Source organism: Folsomia candida, unplaced genomic scaffold (assembly GCF_002217175.1).
Source record: "Folsomia candida strain VU population unplaced genomic scaffold, ASM221717v1 Fcan01_Sc021, whole genome shotgun sequence".
Lineage (NCBI taxonomy): Eukaryota > Metazoa > Arthropoda > Collembola > Entomobryomorpha > Isotomidae > Folsomia > Folsomia candida.
In genome coordinates this window covers 1,511,350-1,535,194 of record NW_019091213.1, presented here as the reverse complement: position 1 = coordinate 1,535,194, position 23,845 = coordinate 1,511,350, and the positions used below count along the sequence as shown (strand labels likewise).

The following is a 23,845-nucleotide window of genomic DNA, read 5'->3' as shown; positions in this document are numbered from 1 at the left end:
TTTTATTTTATTTTTATGTGTATCCGTTCCATTAAAAGTAAGTAAGTGATCTATTGTTGTATCTCATTTCATTTCTCTTTCCCATCCGCCTTGTCCCTGCCTACTTACTGGCACACAAAGGTATTATATTTTGTCGTCCCGCTTGTAAAGTATTCATTCTTTTCTTCTTCTTCTTGTATTTCCCCATCGCAGCCTCGTCCTCGGCCCCGTTCTTTCCTCGTACGGAGACACACAACAGTTTTACTTTCACTCGGAGTGAGTCTGGTTCTAGTTACGTGTAATTTATTGCTGTGTGCCTTCCCTTCAAACAAATTTGGGCACAATACAATAACAATTGGTCTCCTTTCACTGCTCCGATGCTCAGCCAGCCAGGAGGAGTGGGAGGAGGAGGCGGTGAGAGAGGAGAGAAGGCTCAATCTCAGCCTGATGATGATCATGATCGGGGTCTTATTTTTATCGCAACTAACTCTCGAGGAGACGATGGATTTATAAGAAATCTCTCTCTTTCCTCGTTCTGCGATGGGATGAGAATTGTGGTGGTTCTTTAATTCTCTAATTCGAATAAGTTGTCTCAACTTTCTCCGTTGCTGCCGCCGCAATTTTCGACGTTCTTACTTTCACTTGGAAAATTAAGTTAAAAAAAGTCAGGATCTTTACTTACTTACTTATAAATAGGACGACAAGGAGGACGGAGGAAGATATTCTTCTTTTTGGTATTTTTTTTGGTCCGCATTACATCTCAGGTTTCTTCCCATCAAGATAAATGTATTGCATTTGTGTGTATTTATTGTCACAAAACATCATGACTCAAACACCCTGATCCTGAGTTATGTTGTGGTTTTTGGGCGTCTTTTCTATTCGAGTATTGAATTGAGACTACATACGCAACCCATTTCTTTACTTTTTTTTGTAATAGTCGTATAGCTTATATAAGTGTTGACTTGTTGACAGATAATATTTAATACTTATGTATCGACCGCGACCACTACATTCATGGGCTACATTACGCTACAAGATTATTTAAGTAGAGTATCACATAACCATCGTATTTTCGAGGTTTATGTGCTCTGTCGCTTCGTCACAATGCCGAGACGCCATGAGAAGAAGAAAAATTTGTGGTGGGATCGTCAGCTACCTATTTATGGAGGAGATAGATATATCGTATATATAGCATATAGGAGTCTGTGGGAGTGGGAGGATGAGTAGTATTTCGTATCTCTGAATTTACTTTTACTCTGATAAATGGCCAAAATGTCGAGTATTGACTTTCGCTTGGCTGATGTTGGTTGATGGGATGACAGGTTGTTATTTATTCAGATTTCGATGCAGGTTGGTTCCTTCTTTGATTTGCATTTTGTGCTCTTTGAACTTAAAATCATTGCATACATAAAGTTCTGATGATGATAAATGAAGGGATTGAACTTTTACTGATTGATTCGCTTTTTTAGAGGAAAACAAGTCTGTGCCGTTTCTAAATCTTTATCCCCTCCCATGTTCAAGTATGAATGTCAAGAGAGACTTTTAAAACCGATTTGGATGTCATGCCGAAATCGTCGACTGATTGCGTATAACTACAAACTTGTTACTGTGTTAATATTCGAACAAATTTTGACTACTTTTTCCCCAGTCGGTTTGCCTAGTTAAAAAAACTTTCTCCAACTTTCACTCACACGTAATGATCATAAATCGGGTAAAAAGTTTACATAAATTTGTTGACTCGCACGGGGCCGGGCAGGAGAGGGCAACCTGGCGGCGCAAAGGTACTTAAACGAGTTGCTTCCTCGTAAACCAAATGCTAATTCCCCTCCTGAGAATTTAGTTAAAAGTTGATAATTTGATCTCTGCCTACACCACTTGGAAACGATTTTCACTTTGAGAGAGAGAGAAAGTAGTGAGAGAATCAGCAACAGTTTATGCATTATAAATGGACTCCTTGTGTCAGAATGGGTGAGGTTGGAGTGAGAAGAAAGAAGAAGAAGAAGGTGCTTTCACACTCGCTTTCACTTCTCCTCCAAGTCTAAAATATGAAATAAAATGAAGAGTTGGAGAAAATTAAGGAATGAATGAATGGATGAATGCTAAATGATGAGAAGAGAGAATTAAGCGAAACAAGGTAGCTGCTGGCTGGCTGGCTGGAGAGTTTTGGTGGTGTGGAAGAAGAAAGTGATGGAGAGAGTCCCACCAGGGCAACAGAAAGAGCTCAATCATCATCAACCAAAGTGTTTTGTACATTCGAAATGTTTTGTGGTGAGAGGCGATAATTTTCTGTGGAAAGGAGTGCAACAAAGTAATAATAATTTTATGTAGGAGGGTTTTGAAATTTAGAATTTGCTCACTGCTCTTGTGAGAGGAGTGAAAGCAAGCAGTGCTTCATCCTCCGGCCGGAAGGGGCGCGGCCTTTTCACCAAAATTGATATTATTTTCCAAACAATTTGTTACATTTTGCTTGTACAAGTAAATGAAAAAGAGTTACAAACAAAAGAAATAAGTAGGAAAGACAAAGTGGGAGCGAGATTCATTTAATTCAAAAGTACAACAATATGTAGAGGAAGAGAGAGAGAGGGCTATGTATGTTGTTATTTATTTGATTCTTCCACCAACACCACCACCACCACTGCCACCAAAAGGCAGAAGGGGGCATGTGTTGTTTTAGAAAGAGTATAACTTTCTCCAAATTTTTTGCACCCTTTCCATCCACATGCTTATTCCTCCCTGGCTCCTCCAACAACTGGCTGTAATCTGTGAATATATTGCATTGCACTTGTTTTCGAAATTCTCGGGAGAAAATTGGCTTGGTGAGATGGGAAGGATAGGAGGACAAGGATGAGACTATGTACCGTAGTAGAAGTGTGGCTCCCTATTTATGTGTGTGTGCGTTGTATGTATTTACTCGTGAGGTATATGAGACAGACTTTTCCTCCTTTATGTTCCAGGGCACACCACACTTGGCAGGATTTCATTATTTCAAAGTTTCCAGATTTTAAGGGGATATAGGGATGTTTTTATTAAAGCTATTTTTTATGCTACAGGAGGATTTCAACCTTGCAATGCTTTATTGTTGCTTATTTTAAAATAGTTAAATTTTGAAATTTTGAGTTATAATTGATGGCGATATTTTTTTAGGAGAATTTAGAACTGCCTCTGATTCCAATTCCGTGCGAATATTCTCTTACATTGTATTACACAATTTGTATATATAATATGTTATCGAGGTTGAAGCTCATTTGGCCTTTTTCCTTTCTTTTATTCTCGTGCGATGTGATTTGGTTTCATTCGTATGTCGCCGTCGCCAGGCTGGCGCGTCTGAATTGGAAGAATGATGATGACTACAAGATATACATGGCACGACCAGCTCAAGTCACTTACTTTCCTTTTACACTTTCCCCCTTGCTTCCCTTTCTCCGTGTTACATCACTTGCGATTAAGTTGGATATGCAAAATGTAGAATTTTGCTGACGGAATATTTTACTCTGATAAAATAAGCGGCGACTTCTTGGTAGGTATCAAGTAAAGGAATGAGTTGTTTTCCTGCAGAAAACTAATTGTCGCCGTTTGTTCATTTTGTTGGTTTGACTTGACATATTCACAACCCAATCATGCGTCCCCCTCAATCCATAGATCGTGTTTAATGGGAACGGTATGTTTCTCCTGAGAGGAAAAAGGTCCCAATCCCCACATCTTTATCCCTTCCTGTCTTTGTGTTGGGTGGCTTCCAACCCAACCAAGACCGAGATGAGATGAATTGGTACAGATCTTATTCTGTGGGTTTGTTTCTTCTCTCTCTCTCTCTCGAGTCGAGGAGCCGATTGAATAAATCCACGTTTAACCTCAATTCAATCTGGAATCTTGTCTGGTTTATCCGCTTGTTGATTTACCTTCCCCATTTATACGGAGCGTTGTACGTACGTATCTATCATGGTTGTTGTTGGTGGTGGAAATCGCGCAGAGTTGGGGAATCATGTAATGAGGGAATGAAATGGATGAGGATGAGAGGTGGATCATTCAACAGTCAGATTAGACGCAGTTGAAAAATTAGGGGGAATTTGTACCAATGCCAAACTGCTAACAAGTTGGTTGTTCTTTTGGCGTCGTTTTGTGAGTGAACTACATATTTATAAATATCAAGATACACGAAGTTGATTTGTTTCCCAGTATTTAATTCTTCTTACATAATAAAAAAAAACTGTAATCAAAATGTTTTCCAACAGATTTTTTTTGTACGTTATCATTTCGTAATTTGGGGTAACACTCCATTATGTAGGGTACACGATTAAAATGGAAATGTCCACTTCACTTTTTTTCCTAATGTACATTACCACCACTGCCAAGTACGCTCTTCTCTCTCTCACCACTTGTACAGGAAGTCGGCCAAAGTGCTTTTACTGCTTTTCTTCCACAACCCTCACGGGTTTGGTTTGGTATTTATTGATGTCATCCAAAAGCATCTCAAAGGATGATGGATTGTATTGGATTAGATCAGTTTTGGTTCCCTTTCTTCTCACAGGTTTATTTATACTCGTCGTCGCCGTATCGTAATAAGTAGAGTGAAGTGGAGGCATATCAACGTGATAAGGAGTGGTGTTAGCCATATTTCGTTTACCTAACACCACAAACTCATCTCTCTTCCTCCCACACACGCACACTTTACTTTATGTGTATACAAACTTGGTAGACAATACCTGCCCCAACTCAGCAGGTTTTATCATCAATCTTTAAATTGTTTTAGATTTTGAGGCAAGATAGAACAAGTAATTATTTATTGTCTCTCTCTCCCCGCAGCTCTGCCTCATCTCTTACCTATGTAGTCTCATTTGCTTCCTCCTTGTCCTCTCGTTACCTACTCCACAACAATGTCAAAGTTTGCGTGGACGAGGAACTTGTATGAATTTGAAGTGGTGGGGTTTGATTAATGGACAAAGTTTTGAGGTGGCTTTTAGTTTTATTGGGAGTTTACAGTATTAAATATGTATATGCAGGGAAGTATTATTCCTAATACCTGGCGGAGTCGGTTTGTAAATCGTAATATGCACTGAATTACAGTGAGGAGAATGGAGGTCTCGCAAGGTATGCTCACAAATTTTGAGCAAATTAGTGTCAATCGATCACAAATTTATTTAGTATGAAATTTGCAAAAGACACGATCTCCCAATGAGAAGGTTTAGCAAAGATATTTGTACTCAAAGAGGAGAAAAAGCGCCCTAAAATTAACAAATTTTACGCTTTCTAAATTTACGTTTAATTTTTTTCTTTTCGTTTTAATTTCATATTAATTAAATTTGCGATCGATTGGCACTAATTTGGTCAAAATATGTGAGCATATTCTGGGAGACCTCCATTGTGAGCATCACTACTTATATTTTGAACAACGCTCAGGCAAATAACGCTGTAGCAATTATTACCTCGTAATAAAAAATTAATTACTTTTTTTCTTATTTCAGGTAAAACTTCAGCCGCTACTAAAGCTTCCTTTCCCCCGATAAAAGATGTTAATGGTCCAGGTAACTTTCCTCTCTCAATTACTGCACACTTCTCATCACATTGCATGCTTTGCACTTTTTTAAATCATATTTTTAAATCCCACCAAACCAAGTCATGGGAAGTGTAGGGTCGTTTGTGTAATGTAATGGTGTCATAATACGAAGGAACCGCGGCGGCTGGCTTCTTGCAACTTATACTACTTTTCTATTTTCTCCTTTGTTGTTGAAAAGCACTCTGGTGTATTACTGGGCGCGGTGACGGTCTGTATCATGGCGGACTTGTTCTTTCCCATCCCGTTTTTGCCATACTTTTGCTTTGAATCTTCTCAATTAGATTTTATTTAGGGTTGAGTCCGTCACTCGTCTCGCAGCACGTAAGGCTGGACAGACTCCTTCCTGAGGAGGAGGAGGATAATCTGATACATAAATGCAATAGAGGGGAAAATATACATTCTTCCCAGGAAAGGAATGGACCATAGATTGCATCCTTTCCACTCAAACTCTCCACTTGACTCCATTATGTTAATAAATCTCCATATACTCGCTGGGTCGAAGCATGTGCCAGACTTGTTGTAAGAATGGTGGACATAGGTATTGTTGGAAAAGAGGCCAAAATTAAATCTATAAATGTATTTCGGTTCCGGTCTGCCAACTTTTTCGGATGGGATGCGAAGGGTGTCCCAATCAATGTTTTTTTATGAAAATATATTACACGAAATGGATTACACGTCGGCTACGTTTTTAAAAGAATTGTGACTTATTTATTACTAAGAATTCAGAGATTTGACTCGTCGAAAGTTTTTTAACTGGTTAGGTAATCATTGAAAACATACATTTTCCACCAAATAATTTGGCTTTCTTTCTTCCCGAGTGAAAATCTCGTACACTTTTTTTTATACTCTCCTCCTTTTTCTCCTCTTTCTTCACATTGCATTATTCGGAAGTACATTGCGCATTAGATTATGTGGGTAATATGTTGGTGAAAGTGGAAGCGTTTAAGTGAACATGGATGGACAGTTCTTTCATCAGATAACTGAAAAATTTCTACTCATGGACTGAAAATCCATTATCCTCCCATTCTCCGTTACTTTTTTTTCTTCTATCTCGGACTGGATATACCTTTCGTCCCTCTCGCTGCTTGTTGGCATAATAATAATGCTCCTCCACTTTCTCTCCTTCCTTTCCCGTCAGTTTTTCAGCTCCTCTTCTTCTTCTTCCTTCCCATTCTCTGGGACTGGTTTCACTTTGGGTGGCTGTGGCTATCATATCGTCCGAAAACAGGCATTGGTCCGACTTGACGTAGCAGCGAAGCATGATGATGATTATTATTATTGCCCGTGGTGGTCTTCCTTTCCTCTTTCCTTAAGTGTACATAATATTATTATACAATGTATGGTGTACTGGATCATCTTTTATGTCCTTTATTGTAACGCCCACTTGGCTTGGACCCTTTACTTTACTGCGGCTTATTGTAAAGTAGGCAATTCATAACGGCTAATAGTTGGTGTTGGTAAAAGTAAATGTACGTATTTCACTGCTCGAAAGCATTTTTGTGTGCGGATGAACAAGAACACACGAGTGGGTTGGTTTCGTTGAGTACTTGTATGTACGTACTTAAGGTTATTATGAATGTTTATTGTTATTTGTAATAACCACGGGAAAACAGAGTACAAAATGCAATCCTCTCGCGGCGAGATTTATTTACGGGAGCAGAGAGAGAGTTAAAACCTAAAAATACGTCTGATACAATAATTTATGTCGGAGACAATGGCACTCTTAGAAAAATGGTATTAAATCATTACTGAGGACATAATAATAGGTATATGACTCTTCCGGCACTGGTAATAAAGGGCATTACCATTTGGCAATGTTTTGGTAACGAAAAATTTACCACTCAGAAACCAACTACTACCAATCCGGTAGAAAGTTATTACCAAATCAATACCAGTACGGAGGATATACATATGTGACTCTACCAGATTTTTAACAGTGTGCAGTTTGTAGGATTAGAAACTTTATTTTTGAGAAACTTTATTTTTGAGTGTCCAAAATAACAAAATTTTTGTAAACATGATGCGAAGTGAACACAAAACATCAAGATTTATGATGTCACCCGTACTAAATCTGGAACTACGTACAAAGAGAGAAGCCGACCGAACCTGCCCAGAACATGGAAAGATTTTCCATTTCTCTTTTAATTTCTTGTAGAATTGTAAATGTTTTTGTGGCTGAAAGTGTGAAAGATTAATTGAATTAGTACAGATTTCTAATTTCATTGGATAGAGTGGGATCTCTCCTTCTCTTGTGGCTTCGGCCTTTGTGAATTTTAAAAACATGAAAATTAAAAGAAAATAAGAGATGAGGTTACAATTTGAAATAAACTTAATGGACACGGAGTGGTAAAAATTAATGTACTCTGTCTCCGTTTGTGAGGAGAATGTGCATTTGCATAAATTAGTTGGAGACTGATTTAAGGATTGAAAACTGGAATAAACAGGATTTCTTCAGTTTCGTTGAAATATTTTAAAACATAGAAGATGCAAAATTATCGCAATTTCTTAACTTTTCGAGTGCTTTCCTCCTTTCCTTCTCGAATAATCTTGGTGATGTTGTGATGAGACAGGAATTTTGTGCTGGTGAGAAAACACACATGTTTCCCATTGCACATGGGAAGAAGTGAAATGAAAGTCAGAACTGTGGGGTCGGTGTATTTGATTAAATTAAAAAAGGAATTAGCTGTCAGTGTCTCTCGTTAACTTGTGACTCGTACCTACATAAATACGTATGCCATACTTTATGTTAAGTGTTAACACATCCCGACTCCTACGGAAAGGTTATTCTTTAACAGAAAAATACAGTTTGTTCAAAACTGAACTATAGAGCGCATCATTGCGTTATGAGAATTTTTACAGGAAACCTGCCTCGATTGGTGCATGTTAAATAAGAATATTTTGTAATAGGTTCACTAATTTATTTCCGCTAGAGCATTGCCGTAATAAACCACACTTTGCAATATGTACGAGAGAATTAAACGTGAGATGGTAAACGATATAATTTCCCATCAAGTAATGAGGACACGAGCAATAAAATGTGACAAGTTTTTTTTCCTATTTGGCTCATCAACCGGAGGAAGAAACTAAATGGGAGAATGGATTGCCAAATATTTTTACTGCTTTTTGTAATTTACTTCTCGCTCTGCAAAAGTATTCTCGTACAGCAGAATTTCTTGCTCAGCTACACGATGAATGAGGTGAATGTTATGTAGCAATACAGGGGAAAAAGTGTAATAAGATTGCCCGAAAAGTGAGCGAGTGAGTAGGTGCGTTTTTTACGTGGTGGGGGAAGGGAGAGTTTTATGATGATTGTTATGTTAGCATGTAACTTGGAGGAGTAAGAAACCTGTAAGTAAATTACAGAGCACCTACTTACAGATATTTACCTCCGTGGAATGAAGGAAAATTAGAGAAACAAGTTAATGGTTATTACAGAAGCATGACGTACAAAAAAGCAATTATGCGCCAAATTTATTATCATTTAGTTCTGAATATCTCACGGAATTAAAGTGTGAATTGAAATTTTGAAAAATTAACATTTAATAATGGAACTAAGAAGGTATCTAAGAGTGAAAGCATCACCGTTTTCCAGTTGCTTGGTAAATAGCTTTCTTCTTTATTTGTGTGCCTCGTGTTTTTTGACGGTAACAAAAAAATCTACAAAGTCAAACACGAGTCCTTTTTACCTCGACCACTTGCTCTTTTTTCCCTTCTTCCCATTTCCACATTGTCTTTAATCCCATTAATTACTTTGGAAGAATGAAATGACTACAATAAAAATAATTTAATTGTCACTGCCCCTCTAATTCTTTTCGAATTAGAAAATAAGTAGCAGTAGCGAGACCATTTACTTACGTACTTGTTGTACATAGTCAGTCATTCAGCATTTGCTAAGTCTGATTACTACGGTTCATAAATAATGCTATAAAAATCAGCCTCATGGCATTCAAGCTGTCTCTTGCCATTAATACTCAACATTTATAATGCGACGTTCCAAACGGCAATTGTCTGTCTGTACCACTATGTTCCCATACATATATCGCCTACCTAAGACATCACGAATGAATGAGAAAGTATTAATTTGCCGTTTAGTTAGTTAGTTTACGGAAGAAATACATAAAAGCGAGCATTTTCTTCCCTCCCTCTTCGTAATTGTATCGTCACATCACATCCTTCCATCCCATCCCGTTTGTGAGATCTCATAGATTACAAAGGAATTATGAATGCTTGGTTACTTCACTTGACTCCTGATTTCTCTCTCTCTCAGCGACCAAATAGACCCAATTCCACGCAAAGTAAATTTATTTTTGAGCTGACTTTCTCCAGAAAGCGATCCTCGCATTAAAAGGTACTGGGTGGTTAGGTATGTATCTGGTTGTCGTATATGTATGACAGGAGTTGTAGGAGAAGGAAACAAGGTTGCTTTCTACTTGCGCCATCAAATCACCGCCAACAACCGACCCAGTTGATTCTTCTACGCTTTTCCCTTCCACGGCATTAGACGCCACAAAAGACAATCTGCGGGTCAAACGAAGTAGAAAAGTAAATTTTGTCTTCTCGTGTAGTAATGTAATTCACTCTCCTTCAAGAGTCAGGTCTCCAAAATTCGAAGCCATTAAGACTCTTCTGCCTCTCTCTCTCCGTCGGGTGGGTGAGAGCAATTGTGTTGCATTACATTATTCTTGCCTCCTTTCTCCTCCTCCTCCTCACGGTCTCCTTCGAGGTGGAATTTAGGGATAAAAACAAGGAGGTTCATTAAAAGAATTTAAAGGGAATTAAGGCTCGGTCTAAATCCTTCCACTTTTGGGGAGAAATGCCGACTTTCTCCTACGCTCTTCGTGTGGAGACAGAGGTTGATGAGAGATCGGAAAGTGCATGGCAATGAAATAAAGGATAGTGCAAGATGGGGCAATGGCAGATTTTTATATTTTTGTTCTTGATATACGTATTTGTCACATTATTAATGTGTGCACGTAATTGTACCTTATCATCAGATGGTGGATATGCATTTATTTTCTAATTTTCAACTATTATTTGAAAAATACGTAAATAATTTAGATATTTTTTTCAAATATGCATATATTATTTCAACGATACGAGACGAAATTTTTTTGCTCAAAGAAATTTGACTACAAAAAATATAGAGCATTATACTATTCAGAAATACGAATTTTGAGAAAGTTTATATTTTTAAGATTTTTGTCGTACATATTTCGTAAATATGTTGGTGTGTTTTCGTAAATATTAAGCACACATTTCATCCATTTTTCGTAAATACATATCATGATTAAAACCTGTTAGATTTCTTGAAACCGTGCCGCGTCATGTGCAACGCAGAGGTACCATAAAAATGAAAATTCCAGGGGGGTGGGGTCTGAAATAAAAGGGTGTTTTATTACCCATCGCATTACATACATATTGCATACATTTTCCCTCGCACTCAATGTTGCGAGAGGGAAAATAAGGTTATCTTATCAACATGTCATCAAAAGTAAAAGATGCGGGAAGAAAGGTTAATAGAGTTTTCCTTCCTTTCAGCTTGGTGACTGACGGTCGGACAGGTTATGAAATTTCCCTTCACGATATGATATCAAATTTTACCACGATCTCACTAACCAACCAACCCTCCGACAGTTAGACAATGACATGAACATCACAAAACTACGAAAACGTCCAACTTGACTTTACATATATAAAAGAACACAAAAAACCAAAAGAATGGATGAATCAGTTTGAATTGGTTTCGGTGCATAGTTTGTCAATCCGTCGTTTCGCGTGTATTGTTGCCGTCGTTCCTTTCTTCTCTGTCAAACTGATAAAAGTCAGAATTATTGCGAGGGAGAGAAAGAAATATTGTTGTACGTCGATTGTATTGTCTCATCCCGTTATTTCTTGCATTTTATTTTCTAAACTACTTGTACAACCATCAATTAACATGTCTGTCACTCACTCGACTTTGATTTTTCTTTATTATTTGTGTGTGCAGGATATCTAAGGAAAACTGTGCTTTCCCCATTTTTTTTGTAAAAATAATAAAATGAACAATTCCCTCTTGTAATTTCTTTCGCTGGTTAAATAAATGAAACCTGGCTCTTTTACGCCAGACTTTGTTAATTCCTACCAGCCAGCAGTAAGCAATTTGGTCTTCTTTTTTTTCATTTGGGTGAAATGACAAATACTTTTTTTTCTGCTGCTGCAACTCGTTGCTTTGTTGGTTGGTGGGAAGCAATCATCACGTTGATGGCTGGCATGATGATGATTCCAGAGGAGGAGGAGAAAGGCGAAGAAAGACCGGAGGGACGATGATGATGGCACGACACGAAAAAATTAGAGGGTGACGGTGGTTAGTGACGTGAAGAGAAATTGTGATTATTGTACATTGTGCAGCAAGAGGCTCATAAGAATAATTTAATTACTTTAGCTCAGGAGTAGTGACGGACTGGATTTTTTTCCTCGTTTTAATTACACAACATCACAGAAGAAAGAAGAAGAAGAGAGACATTAGTCAGACTTGGGCACGGGAGGAAAAGGACAAGATGAAAATGAATGAAAGCCTGTCTGCTGTTGGATCTCTGGTTTTTTTGCTGCTTAATTGTAATTGCATCAGAGGAGAGATGTTGTATAGGAGGAGAAGCAAATGCAATGGCAAATTGGAGGTTGGACGAAATTGAGGGTAACGAGGGGGTGATGGGGGGTTAGCTGTGTGTGTTCTTGACTGAAATAATTATGCGTAAGTGAAAGACCGTTGGACTGATTCGGGGGAAAGTGAGGTGCGATTCTTTAAATTCATGTTTCAGTTTGGTTGGTAGAGATTTTTACAGATTCACGTTTTGTTGTTTAGATTTTATATGTATTTGTGCCAACAGTCTACTATATATTTATTTAATTTTAATAATTGATCATGCTGCTAAAATGAAGTTTGGATGCTGCATATTTATAGTATTTAAATAGTTATGTATTCGTCAACAGCTATGCCACAAGTTTGTGGAACCTTTACGTAATAATTTTCCTACTTTGAGTTGTCCCTCCTCCTGGAAAATATTAATTCACTCATTTCAATGAAATAGTATCTCTGTGCCTGAATGGGATTGTGACCACCGAAGAAGTAAATCGTTCACTACATTAGATTCAAATGAGACCTTTTCTGTCTCAAATGACTTTTGGCTCTTCAGTTTCAGTGCTTTCATCCACAATCCCTGCCTTCCTTATCCACTCGAAAACCGCACCAAATGCAAATGGGTATTCCAATTAAAAGTAGCAAAGTGCCCAAGAAACATCATTTGTATGCAAGCAAGTGAAACTTTCCTGCATTTATAAAAACCCGAGAAAAGGAGGAAGACTCCTCCATCGCCAGAACTCCTGCAACTCTCGCAACATTATTCTTGGAAAGATTTCTGGCTGGATCTGATCCTGTGTTGGTTGGTGGGTGATCTGATTCTCTATCTCTCTGCTTTATCCCAGGATCAGATACAGGGCAGGCAGGCAGCCAGCTAGACGAGCAGTCAGGCAGAAGTACGCTAATGTACAAATCCAACCGATTCTACGTAGCAGTAGTTACTTAAGATGATGAAACTATTATAATTCCTATTCCTACTTGGCTTGGTTTGGCCAGTTGAGCAGGTCTGGGAGAGTAAAATGATATTTATTTATGATTCAATTTTTGTATGATCGGGTTCACCACAATTTTACAAAAGTGACAAGATTGTATTACGTATTTTGAAAAATCGTTAATCGTACTGAAACTGAGAGTTCAAAAAAATATATTGATAGGTTGGTTAGTTGGCTACAGAATCGAAGATCTATTCAAGTTCTTTCATTTTTTATCACGGTCTACGACGAAATCTGCAGTCCATTAACTTTAGATATTTCGCAATACTTTATTCTGCAATATTACGTAAAAAATACGTAACACAGATATATGTAAATACACATAACTAAATTACATAGTTTGGAGTGTCCTTCTTCTGCTTGAAATAACTTTAGGAAAATCTTATATAAAGATTCCATGTTATGTAAAGTTATCACCAATCTTTCCAAAAATTCAAAATGCACACAAAATCCAATGCACTTCCGTCCTCCGGACTTCACCAAGTTATATAACAGACCTTGATTTACCTACAATAACCATTAAACCAAATACGAGCTTTCACTTTATTTGCGTCATCTCTAAAAGATGCACTGCTACACACTTTAAGAAATCCTGTGGTAGAATCCATCTGTCGTTTCTTCACACAGGAATTAATCCATCATTCGAAACCACCCACCCACCTTTGCTATCTGCTCCCCATCTCCATTTGTTTCCGATTCTTTCATTTCTTTAATTGGATTAAAATGTAAATCTCCCCAAGGATGAGTTTCAGTTTCACTTTGGTCGGAAAAAGTTGGTGGAGAACAATGGATGAAAAATTAGTGAGATTAGTGAAACACTTATTCACTGCCATGCAAAGCAACTATACTCACAGCGTCTGTTTCCTCCTTCCCATTCCCTCCCATCCCATTGCATTGAATTAAGGATTTTAGGTGTATAATGGGAAGAACAATGGTTCATGATGCTTAATTTTACTGGGTTTAAAGTTTTTGTGTGGCTTGGTTGCCTTGTAGTATTCAATTAAAACGTTGTGTTTTTGTGAATAAAATTATTTGTTGGATGAGCCAATGCATCTGGAAAAGAAGAAAATAGGAATGGGGCCCGAGAAAAGGGTTGATTTCTGAGAGGAGACTAATTCCACGACAACTTTTACTTTCTCCTCCTGCTTGCCATCTACTACTTTCTGCAACATTTTTTAATTAATTTTTCCCAGGGTGAACACAAAGTAGGAAAAGATGTGACAGGGTTTAATTTAATTTAGCACAATGGCTGGCAACAAGATCTTGTTTGGATTGCGACCTTGAGTAATTAAGAAGAGTTGGATTCCTGTAATTTTTGTATGTTTTTTAAATTAAATCTTCCAATCAACAATTGCAATGTGATCTGTAATTGTATGAACAATGCCGACTCTTCCGAGTATATGCCGAGGTCGTGGTTGCGTAACTCGTACATATGTATTTCACTCCCCGTTCGTGGGGAGGGATATGGACCAGAGTTTTTATGACACTCCTGGACATCAAGATGCACTTTAGTTGATGGGATGGATGGATGTCGGAAGAAGGGTGGCAAGACGTAATTTTGAGGAGAGAACAATGACACCTGCACCATGTCGGCTTTGTCCTTGTCCTGTTGTGCAGAAGTTGGATGTACTGGTTGGATTGGACCTAGTATGAATTTCTTATCCACACTGGGAGCAAACTGTGGAGACGTGATTACGGTAAGAAATTTGGCAAACTGATGTTGAAGACCGTCTCGTCATATATTTATAAGCTGACACTGCAAACTTGTATATAAACGTACGTATGAAACCTGCTGTGCCATTCTCACCGGAGAGAGAAGGAGAACCCAATAACAAGATTCTCAACTTAGCCAGACCTTGAAGAATCCATTCTAGGAAATGTTTGGATACTTTTGTTGGACTTTCTCAGCTACCTTCTTCTTCTTCGTCTCTCTTTATGTGTTGTTTACTCCATTTCCTTTCCCTTCCCCCTCCACCACCACCACGACCACTTGCTTTTACGGTGGTGACCTACCTTTTCCACGAAGAGGAAAGGCCACAAACAAACATCGTTTGATCCTTTCAACTTTTTGTATCAATTGAATTCCGCTTCATCTCTGTCAAGTTAGCCTCATGTTTGCAGTTTATCTATCAATTCCTGATTCAATCTACTCGAACTTTTCACCAGCTTTCTTTGCATATGGAAGAAAATTCAATTTCTATCTATCTTAGAACTGTAACCACATTTGCATCATCATCCCAGTATCATCGCAATCCCCAAACATTAGTAATATGCACTAATCTGCTAGAGTTAAGAATTAAAATCGTACTAAATTAATTTGCCAAAATTTCTGAAACACGGTTGGAAATTGTGGAAAATGAACCGGGCCTCCATCATGCACACCGCATTGGAGCATCACCACCACCACGAAGAAAACTTTATTGAAGTCAACAAACAAAGCCCAGCAAAGCAAACCTTCTCTCTTTGTGCTCCTGGTTTTTGGTAGTTGTTGTTGTAGGTAGAAAGAGAGAGAGAGAGAAAGGAGAGGAACGAGGTGGAAGGAAGAGAAAGCAAAGTAAAATAAGTAAGAGATGCCTTCACTTCACTTTAGTTACTTTCACCACTTTATTTCAAGCCGTTCACCTCCGCTCACAATGGGAATCCGTGGACAATGAGAGCCAGTGAGTATAACAAGGCATTAAGGTGGCATTAGTTTACTTTGCTTTACGTGGCGAAGGAGGAATGGAAATCCCCTTGGTTTGATACAAATGGACGCCTTTTCAGGTGGCTGTGGCTTTCACACTTCACTCCTCCACCTAAATCCTTTGACAAAGAAAGTTAATGGAATTTTCTTTCCTTCGGCTCCCAGAAATGCGCCGTGGTGGACGTCTCTTCATTCCACCATGTACATGAACTCACTGCTCCCGTGTGTAAACAATGAATTGTGTGAGTGGAAAAGTGAGTGGTGAGACAGAGTGCGATGATGGAGAAAGCTGCAGTTTTTATTTAAGAAACTGGTCGCAGTGGTGATGAGTTTTGGTATTGTCCTTGCCTTCCAATATGCCTTTATTTGCTGCAAGAAGAACGAATACGTCACAAAATGAGAACCGTTGAGTTTAAATTGAAAGTTGGAAAGTAAAATTGTGTGTTTCGTAATTGTTACAATTTATGAAATAGGCATGTTTTGATCTAAAGTTGGGTGTAGAACAAATCTAATAAATTTCTTCTAAACGTGTTATAGTTTAAATTTTAAAAATTCCCATAACTTGGTTCACCATGATTATTATGCATTCCTTTTCATGTGTACACATCGCTTACTAGATTGTTGTATTGTAAATACTCATCTTTTGAAATCCCGTTCATTTTATTGTTTTATACTTTAACACGTCCCCATCAATCCTTTTTTGACAACTTTTCTTCCCTGTCCAGACCGTGGGACAGGAAATGTAATTGTTTTATGGTACGATTCTCAACCCACGACCATTCATGAACATAAGTGGCCAGAAAGTCTCACATTCACCTTCAGCCCTAGGATTACTGTTTGCATGACGAACAGAACGAGGAGGACTTTGGATTCTTGATTAGTCACCCCTTTATTATCCTGTGTAAATTTCCAAACAATCACCTCCTTGTCTCGCTGATTGGTCTAAGGTTGTTGGTCATGGCGATAAGAGGGGTTGAAATAGAACGGTGATAAATGGATCACGTACACGGACAAAGCTGCTGATTTACAAGCCGAGGACTATGACACGGATCTCCATTAACGGGCAAGTTTAGGTTTAATCAGTGACGGAGCTTAACTTGGTTGGATGCAAGTTTGCGGGGGAGAGGGAGAGGTGGATGTGCATGTATCGAGGTAGTAATGTTCAATGCATATTCATGAGATGAACCTGTTCTCAGTTCACCGCTATTATTAATAAAGGAGGAATCGATTAGACGACAATTTAGTAGATTTAAATTTGAAAGTGAATCCATTAGTGTGACGTAATCCGCTGCATGGAAATTGGTTTTTTGGAAAATTCCATGTTTTAAATTCAAATAAGTAAACTATTTTGCAGCTGTACATACGTATGTAATTACTGATATGCCTCTGTTCTCCGTAAATGTGTTGCGTCTGAACAACAAGTAAGTCCATGAAGTCGGCCACCTTGTCTAAACAAGAAAGTTTTCGTTTGGTTTGAACACTTTGAACGATACGATGCTACACAATTCTCTTTTTGTTTCTACTAAATAATCCTGCTGCATGCTGGTTACACGGTTAAACCTCAACCTCATTTTAAGGTTATATGTATGTACGATTGGATGTGCATGGTCTTCTTGCTCCCAGAGGATAAATCAACAATTGGTGATTGTTCGTCTCAAAATCTAACCTTGTAGTTGTATGTAGTTACTTAAATTTTATCAAGATTTTTGGGGTCAGGTCAGTTCAGCCGTTGCTCACCGTACTTCTTCTTCATCATCATCATGGCTGATAGATATGTATGTTGCTCCCGTGATTTTCAGTTTAAGAACAAAGAAAAACATTGGCCCGAAATTTTTGGAAACAATGAATCCTTGTGTTTCAAGCATCCGTTTGGTCGAAATAGGTGAATGCAAGCATGATTCGTCGTCACCTCGAAAGTTTAGCTCTGGTTGGATCCATGTTGATGTTTCATACTCTCATTTTATGAGTTTTACACAAAAGGTGTCGAGCTCAAGGTTTGTTTTTAGGCTCGTCCAACTTGTTAGCTCAGTTCTCATCAGATAAGTAACTGCGTCGTAGTCGAACCAATGGTTTTGTTTGATTTTGAGAAAGGTTTAGATGCCCGTGATACAGATGGGAATGGATGGATGAGCGTTCCTTAGAAGAGGTGGGTACCACAGTGGACACTAGAGAGCAACCGAGGCGTCCATCTTCTACTTATTATGGCTGAGGTGGGTACCACAACTCTGCTGCATTTTCAAGTTACCATATTTTTCTCAAAAGCTCGTCAAACACAATTCATTCAGTTCCATTCGAGTGCTCGAGACGTGTAATCAATTAATTTCTGAGTGGTTTTCACGCCAGATTATGGAAATGCATAGCATTTAGCGTAAAGGTGTAACGAGCCAGCAGAAAGTAAAAGGTTGGGCGGAGGTGTAATTCTATTGCACAGGTGCGTCGTGCAGGCAGCACCTCCTTCATCCACCTGTCCCACCTTCAACCCACCTGTTGTTCGTGCCTCTCCTCTGATTCGTTCCTCCATATCCGCAACCCTACAAATAACTCGTTCATAGTTGTCGGCAGGAAAAAAAACAGTTACCGTTACAGTTAGTTTTTGCTGCCGTATATTTTGAACAGTTTTGATATTTCGGAACTTTTGAACATCTGCTGCCAAATATTTAGACAAGAATCAAGATGGACTTATCCATGAAAAGTTGGCGAGCAGGTAATAAATATATTTTTTTTTATTTCTGAGCGGCAGGACTTGAAGGTGCAATTTTGAAGGCATTGGCAAATTCATAATTTATGTTTTTAATCTTATGCGTCCTAAAATCTCTGTATTTTAGGCAAATTAAATAATTCTTGGTAGCAAACATATGTATCTGGAGCATCTTTTTCTGAAATAATAAGATGAGGTTGCCACACGATCTCGCTTTTCTTCACAATTTAGTTGTATTTGTTGTACATATTTCCACTCATGTCTTGCCAGCGATACACAATGTATGGCAGGACAATAATAATATTGCTGCTTCCATTTCATCCCAAGACATAGGCCGAAGAAGAGGAGAGAGACAGACAGGAGGAGATAATAATCTCATGTGAAGGTTGCCTGCTCACTTCTTATTCCATCATATTATTATTATACAAGAGGAGCAGCAGCAGCAGCAGGACTCGTTTCTTGGGCCTGGGTGAAATTGGATTTTTTTTAGATCGTGATGTGATCTACCGGATAGCTTAGGTTCGCATTTCATACATCCGCTTACTTTCCTTAATATTTATTCTAAGGGCGAGTTGGGGCATAAAAATGGCGTCAACTGTATTTATTTGGGGGCAAAGGGGTTAAATGAGAGCATAAAAATGCAATACTGGAGACAAATCACAAATCTCTCTTTTTTCGGGGTCTCTTGTTTTCCCATTTTTATTTTTCAAAGTTTCCAAGCAGGATGCAGGGTGCCAAAATCTGATTGGAACATAAGCGAATTTTTATTAGATCATTTCTCTTATCAGGATTGGCACCAGGGGTTCTCCAAGATAGGAAGAAAACAAGGGAGCAAAATACCGTTATTGCATCCTTCTTCTTCTAGTGGCTTATTGAGATTGAGGAGAGCTTGAAAATTTTGAGGTGACCATCTGCCGTTGAATGGTCCCCATTTCAAGAATCTCATTCAGTCAAACAACAACATTACATTTTTCAGTGATTTTGGACTAGCGTTAGAGAGTCCACCATTTTAAATGTACCGTTAAATGGATATGAAGGAGAGAAGAGGCGGACGAGACAGGGCAGGAAAGGGCTGAGATTCTCTCAAAGTGTATCTAATGACAAAGTCATAAACCTTTTTGACCCCAAACCAACCAAGGTCTACATACATATAAATTTGACATTTTCATTATTATCACACACTTTCAAAACTTGTCTCTCGAAGATCGGATAAACTGATGTGTGCATTAAAATCTGAGGAGGATGAAAACCATTTTGTTTATTATTCACAAAGAGAGATAGTGAGGCACATTTTGCCTTTTCCAGAGTGACAATAACAAAAATGAGCAAATTCCTCAAAAAGGAGGAAGCAATGTTTTTTCTACGCTTTTCTCCGTACAAGTGCTCGTTCTCATTTTGTCATTTGTCATCAAGATCAAATCCTGCTATGGGGTGTCTCCGAATGAAATGAATCAGAATCAGGATTCACTATACATAAAAGTTGCTACATTCTTCTTTTCTTTTCCGAAGGAAATTACATGCCAAGTCAAGAAACAGAGACAGCACAGACACCAAACACTGTTGGTGGCAGTGGTGATGTGTACAAGCATTTAAAACATTTAATTCTATGCAGACAACGCTTCTTATGCGAGTTTGAGAAAGAAAGAGACTGAAAAATTCTTCATCTTTTTCTTCCTCCTTTGAGCAGTCAAAGGAAAATAAGACAGTTGATCTTTGTTGTTATTTCGTTTTATTTGTGTCGCCCTTGTTTTTTATTATTATTTGGGTGTCATTTCGCTCTTGAGTTGGCTTCCTGGTTGTATTTGTAGAGAAGAGACACTCTAAAAGTTTTTGTTGTAAAAGCTTAGACAACAGGAGATAATTGGTAGGTTAAGGTGGAATTATTTACAAGAATATTGCTAACAAATCAAATCATCCGTTCTTTTCTGCTTCAATGATTTGAAATCACCAAATTGGCAATAAGCTCATGGACGGAGCGAAATGACAATTTTAATTCAATACAAAAGCAGGAATTTACAATTGACACCCGGACATTCTTGCCTTTCCTTCCTTAAAGTCCGGATTTTTTATTTGTTCTCTTATTCCTAATCCGTACTAAAGTGAAGTCAAACGTGAAGACGTTTGCCTTTCCATGTCTGATCGCATGTGTAATTGAAAATTGGGCTGAGATCCTTCTCTCCATTTTTCGTCAGAGAAAGAAAGAGTGTGAGTAGCTTCTGATGTACGTACGTAGTACGTACACATTCGGAGCAGAGAGTGATCTCCGGATGAGCAAGAATTTCTGAAAAGAATTTAATTGATTTGAATTCAATCGAATTTGCATAACAGGGAAACAAACAGCTCGAGTCAAGCAGGCGGAAGCCGATGGAATTCGTCCCAACATAACGGATTGTTAAAGTTATCGCTGATACTAATTTGTTGAGTGACATTTGATAAAGTAAATTTTATATGGTTAACATTATTTTAAAATATATCCGTAATAAAAGGAGGTACTAAAGTAGGAAATGTTTTAAAAAAATAAGAATTATTTTCTTCAACCCTTCGTAAATTTAATGGGCTTGACGTGCACACAAGTAAGCTTCCACCACCACCCACTCTTTTTAATGTAAAATGTAAAGTAAGAAGTAACGTGCGTGTGTGTGAACCTGGGATCCCATTCGAGTCTTTCTTTAGCTGGAATAAAAATTATGGGGATGGTAATGTATGCGGGAATTGAGAAAGTCGGTTGTCGGTGGGAGGAAAAGTGTCATAAATTTGTCCAACATTAGATTCTATTACATTAGGTAAAATAAGAAGGATTCACTTACTCCCTGGATATTTTTATTTTTACAGAGTAAAAGTATACGCAGACTGGTTCATTTCCTGTGCAATGCTACATATCTGGTGGTCCTGTATGGATCATGTCTTATTCTCGTTCCCATGCATGAAGACGGCCACACAATTTATTGAGCATTTCCTCCTCTCCTTTCTTCATGAACTCAATTTTTCCACTGTTGTATGTCCTCCACACGTTGGAGGGATAGGTGGGCGGAGGTGGAAAGAAAAGAGAAGTTCCTAGTGAAATGTGAGGCTGAGAAATGTGTGACCAAAATCATAATGAGGATGAGAATGTTGCCATTTCAATATGAATACGCACTGATGATATGATTCTTCCGTTGGTTGATTAAGTTTAATAAAAATTATGTAAGATGCAAGTCAAAGAATTCCGAAATCGTCGTTAATATCGTCATCATTTCGTCTGGGATGGCTTTCGTTCTTGCTGCCCTTTCTTCCTCCTTGGCAGTATGGGCCTAAATAATGTTAATGTTAAAGAATGGGGAGAGGGAGAGAGAGAGAGTGAAGCCAGGAAAGGCTTTTCGCAAATGAACAGGAGGCTTTACATTATTCCCTGGGTTTTGGCCTGACTGCTCGCTCGGACTCAATAAATTACTCTCTAATGTAATCTGTATTATTACCACAGCACTCACTGCAGTCGTCGTAGACGTACCGTTACGTAGGAGGAGAGAAAACTGCTCAAAATAGTGAAAAAGTCTTTCAATTCTGTAGGATGGGTCCTAATACTACTTTACTGCTCGTCTATACGATGTTATGTGATACTGTGCATTGCATACATTGCACGAGCCTCCTTTGTGGAGGTATCGTGTTAAATAACTAAATTGCAGCTTGGTTGAATTGTCCTCTGGTTTTATTCTTGTGTGTATGTGCTGCTTGCTGCTACTGGCGTGGAATTAGACCGACCGACCTCGTCCCACAATGTAGGATCTAACTTTTTGTTTTATGGGCCTTAGTTTATTTTATTGTATTTTTTCTGCGGTGGTGCATCTCTACTTGAACTGCGTAGTCGTGTGGTGGAATAGTTGTATAGTTTTATTGGGTTGTCAAAAAAATGGGTGGGAAATAATAAATGATTGCATTAATTATTGGATTGATGCGCACATGTAGAGACGTAGAAAGAAGGCGGATTTTAAGCAGGTTTTATGTGCCAATATTTATTAGAAATGGCGACGAATTATTTTTGCACTTTCTCCTGCCAATGACAAATATGTGCTTGAATAAACAAATAAGAAAGTCCAACTTCTGTTTCTTCTCATTTCGTGTGTGATGAAAGAAAATATAGGGACAATTTGTTTCTCATTTCTTTCTACCCGCTCCCTCTGGCCTGTTGTCATTCCATATCAAATCATAACCTCGTTGACTCTCCCTGGACGAGGCATGCAGTACCTTTAACTCGTATTTATTTCATATCTCTGTCCTTCTGGTCGTCTTCTTCTGATCATCATCGCCATGATGATAATGAAAAAGAAGGAGACTGCATGGTGGAAGGGGACGGAGGATAAGTGTGTCGTGTCGTTCTCGAGCTACAAGGAAACTTATTGCTTGGAGACCTTTCTCTCCAATTTATTATCACATCGCATCAGATCAGAGATCATCACAAAGTGATGAGGAGACACTGTTTTCCTTCCGGTAACGCATTACGTTGTTGTGTCTCTTTTATCGTCGTCGTCGTCTCGGTGTACTTTTTCCGACTCGTCACTTCACATCGGAGAGCGAGAGAGACGCACTTGACTTGAGTTAGGAATTATTGTAGTTATTACAAGGAGGACGACTTGACCCATCACTTCTGGTTGACTTGCCATGTTTTCTTCCACCTACTACTTCTGCCCAATTCATTACTGAGGACATGTCTGATGGAGGTTGGTTCGATGAGAAAATTACTGTTCGTTCAGAATTAATATGCAGTAAAGTCCTCAAAATTTTTTAAAAAGTCAAATGGCGTAAGTTATTGATTGTCATTAACAACTATTTAATTATTCTACTTTTTAAACGAAAATCAGTCGAAAGTTGGAAAATAATGGATTTTTAAACAAAATCAAGTCATGGAAAAAAAATCATCCGCCAAATAACCTTTCAGATTTTTTACTGCATATTAATTTTGAATGAACAGTAGTTGGGGACCGTGACATGCTTGAGATGTGCATAAGTCTGGCTGTAGGTCTGAGAATTTTATATTTGGGGGTTAATTTTATGTATGTAAACTTGGGGAGAAAGTGATGACTCATATTTTTTACGGGTAACAATATTTAGTCATACATAAGTTATTTTTGGTCAATATTAATAAGCTTCAAGAATGAATGGTTGGTTAGGTGTTATCCACTTCAAGGCATTCCATTGTAGTGAGGATAGAAAAGGTATTTAAAACAGCGTATTTCTAACTGGCCTGCTGGATATGCAGTGGTGAGAGGCAGGGGAAAAGGGTTGGATTAGGTGCATGGTCCATTCATGACTTAAACTTACTGGTACCGTATTATGGGTATAAGTACATATG

General features: G+C 38.3%; 1 protein-coding gene across 5 annotated transcripts in view; it reads left to right on the top strand.

The window, feature by feature from the left end:
* Positions 1–23,845, top strand: part of LOC110858478 (zinc finger protein 1) — a 139,526-nt gene that overhangs the window by 67,243 nt on the left and 48,438 nt on the right. For 4 of the 5 annotated variants that reach the window (XM_022107278.2, XM_035858633.1, XM_022107277.2 and 1 more), the window contains exon 2: positions 5,439–5,498. The exons of the other annotated variant lie outside the window; for it this stretch is intronic. In XM_022107278.2, coding sequence (XP_021962970.1) covers positions 5,439–5,498 — 60 coding nt within the window. The remainder of the gene's footprint in view (positions 1–5,438; positions 5,499–23,845) is intronic. 5 annotated transcript variants of the gene reach the window in all.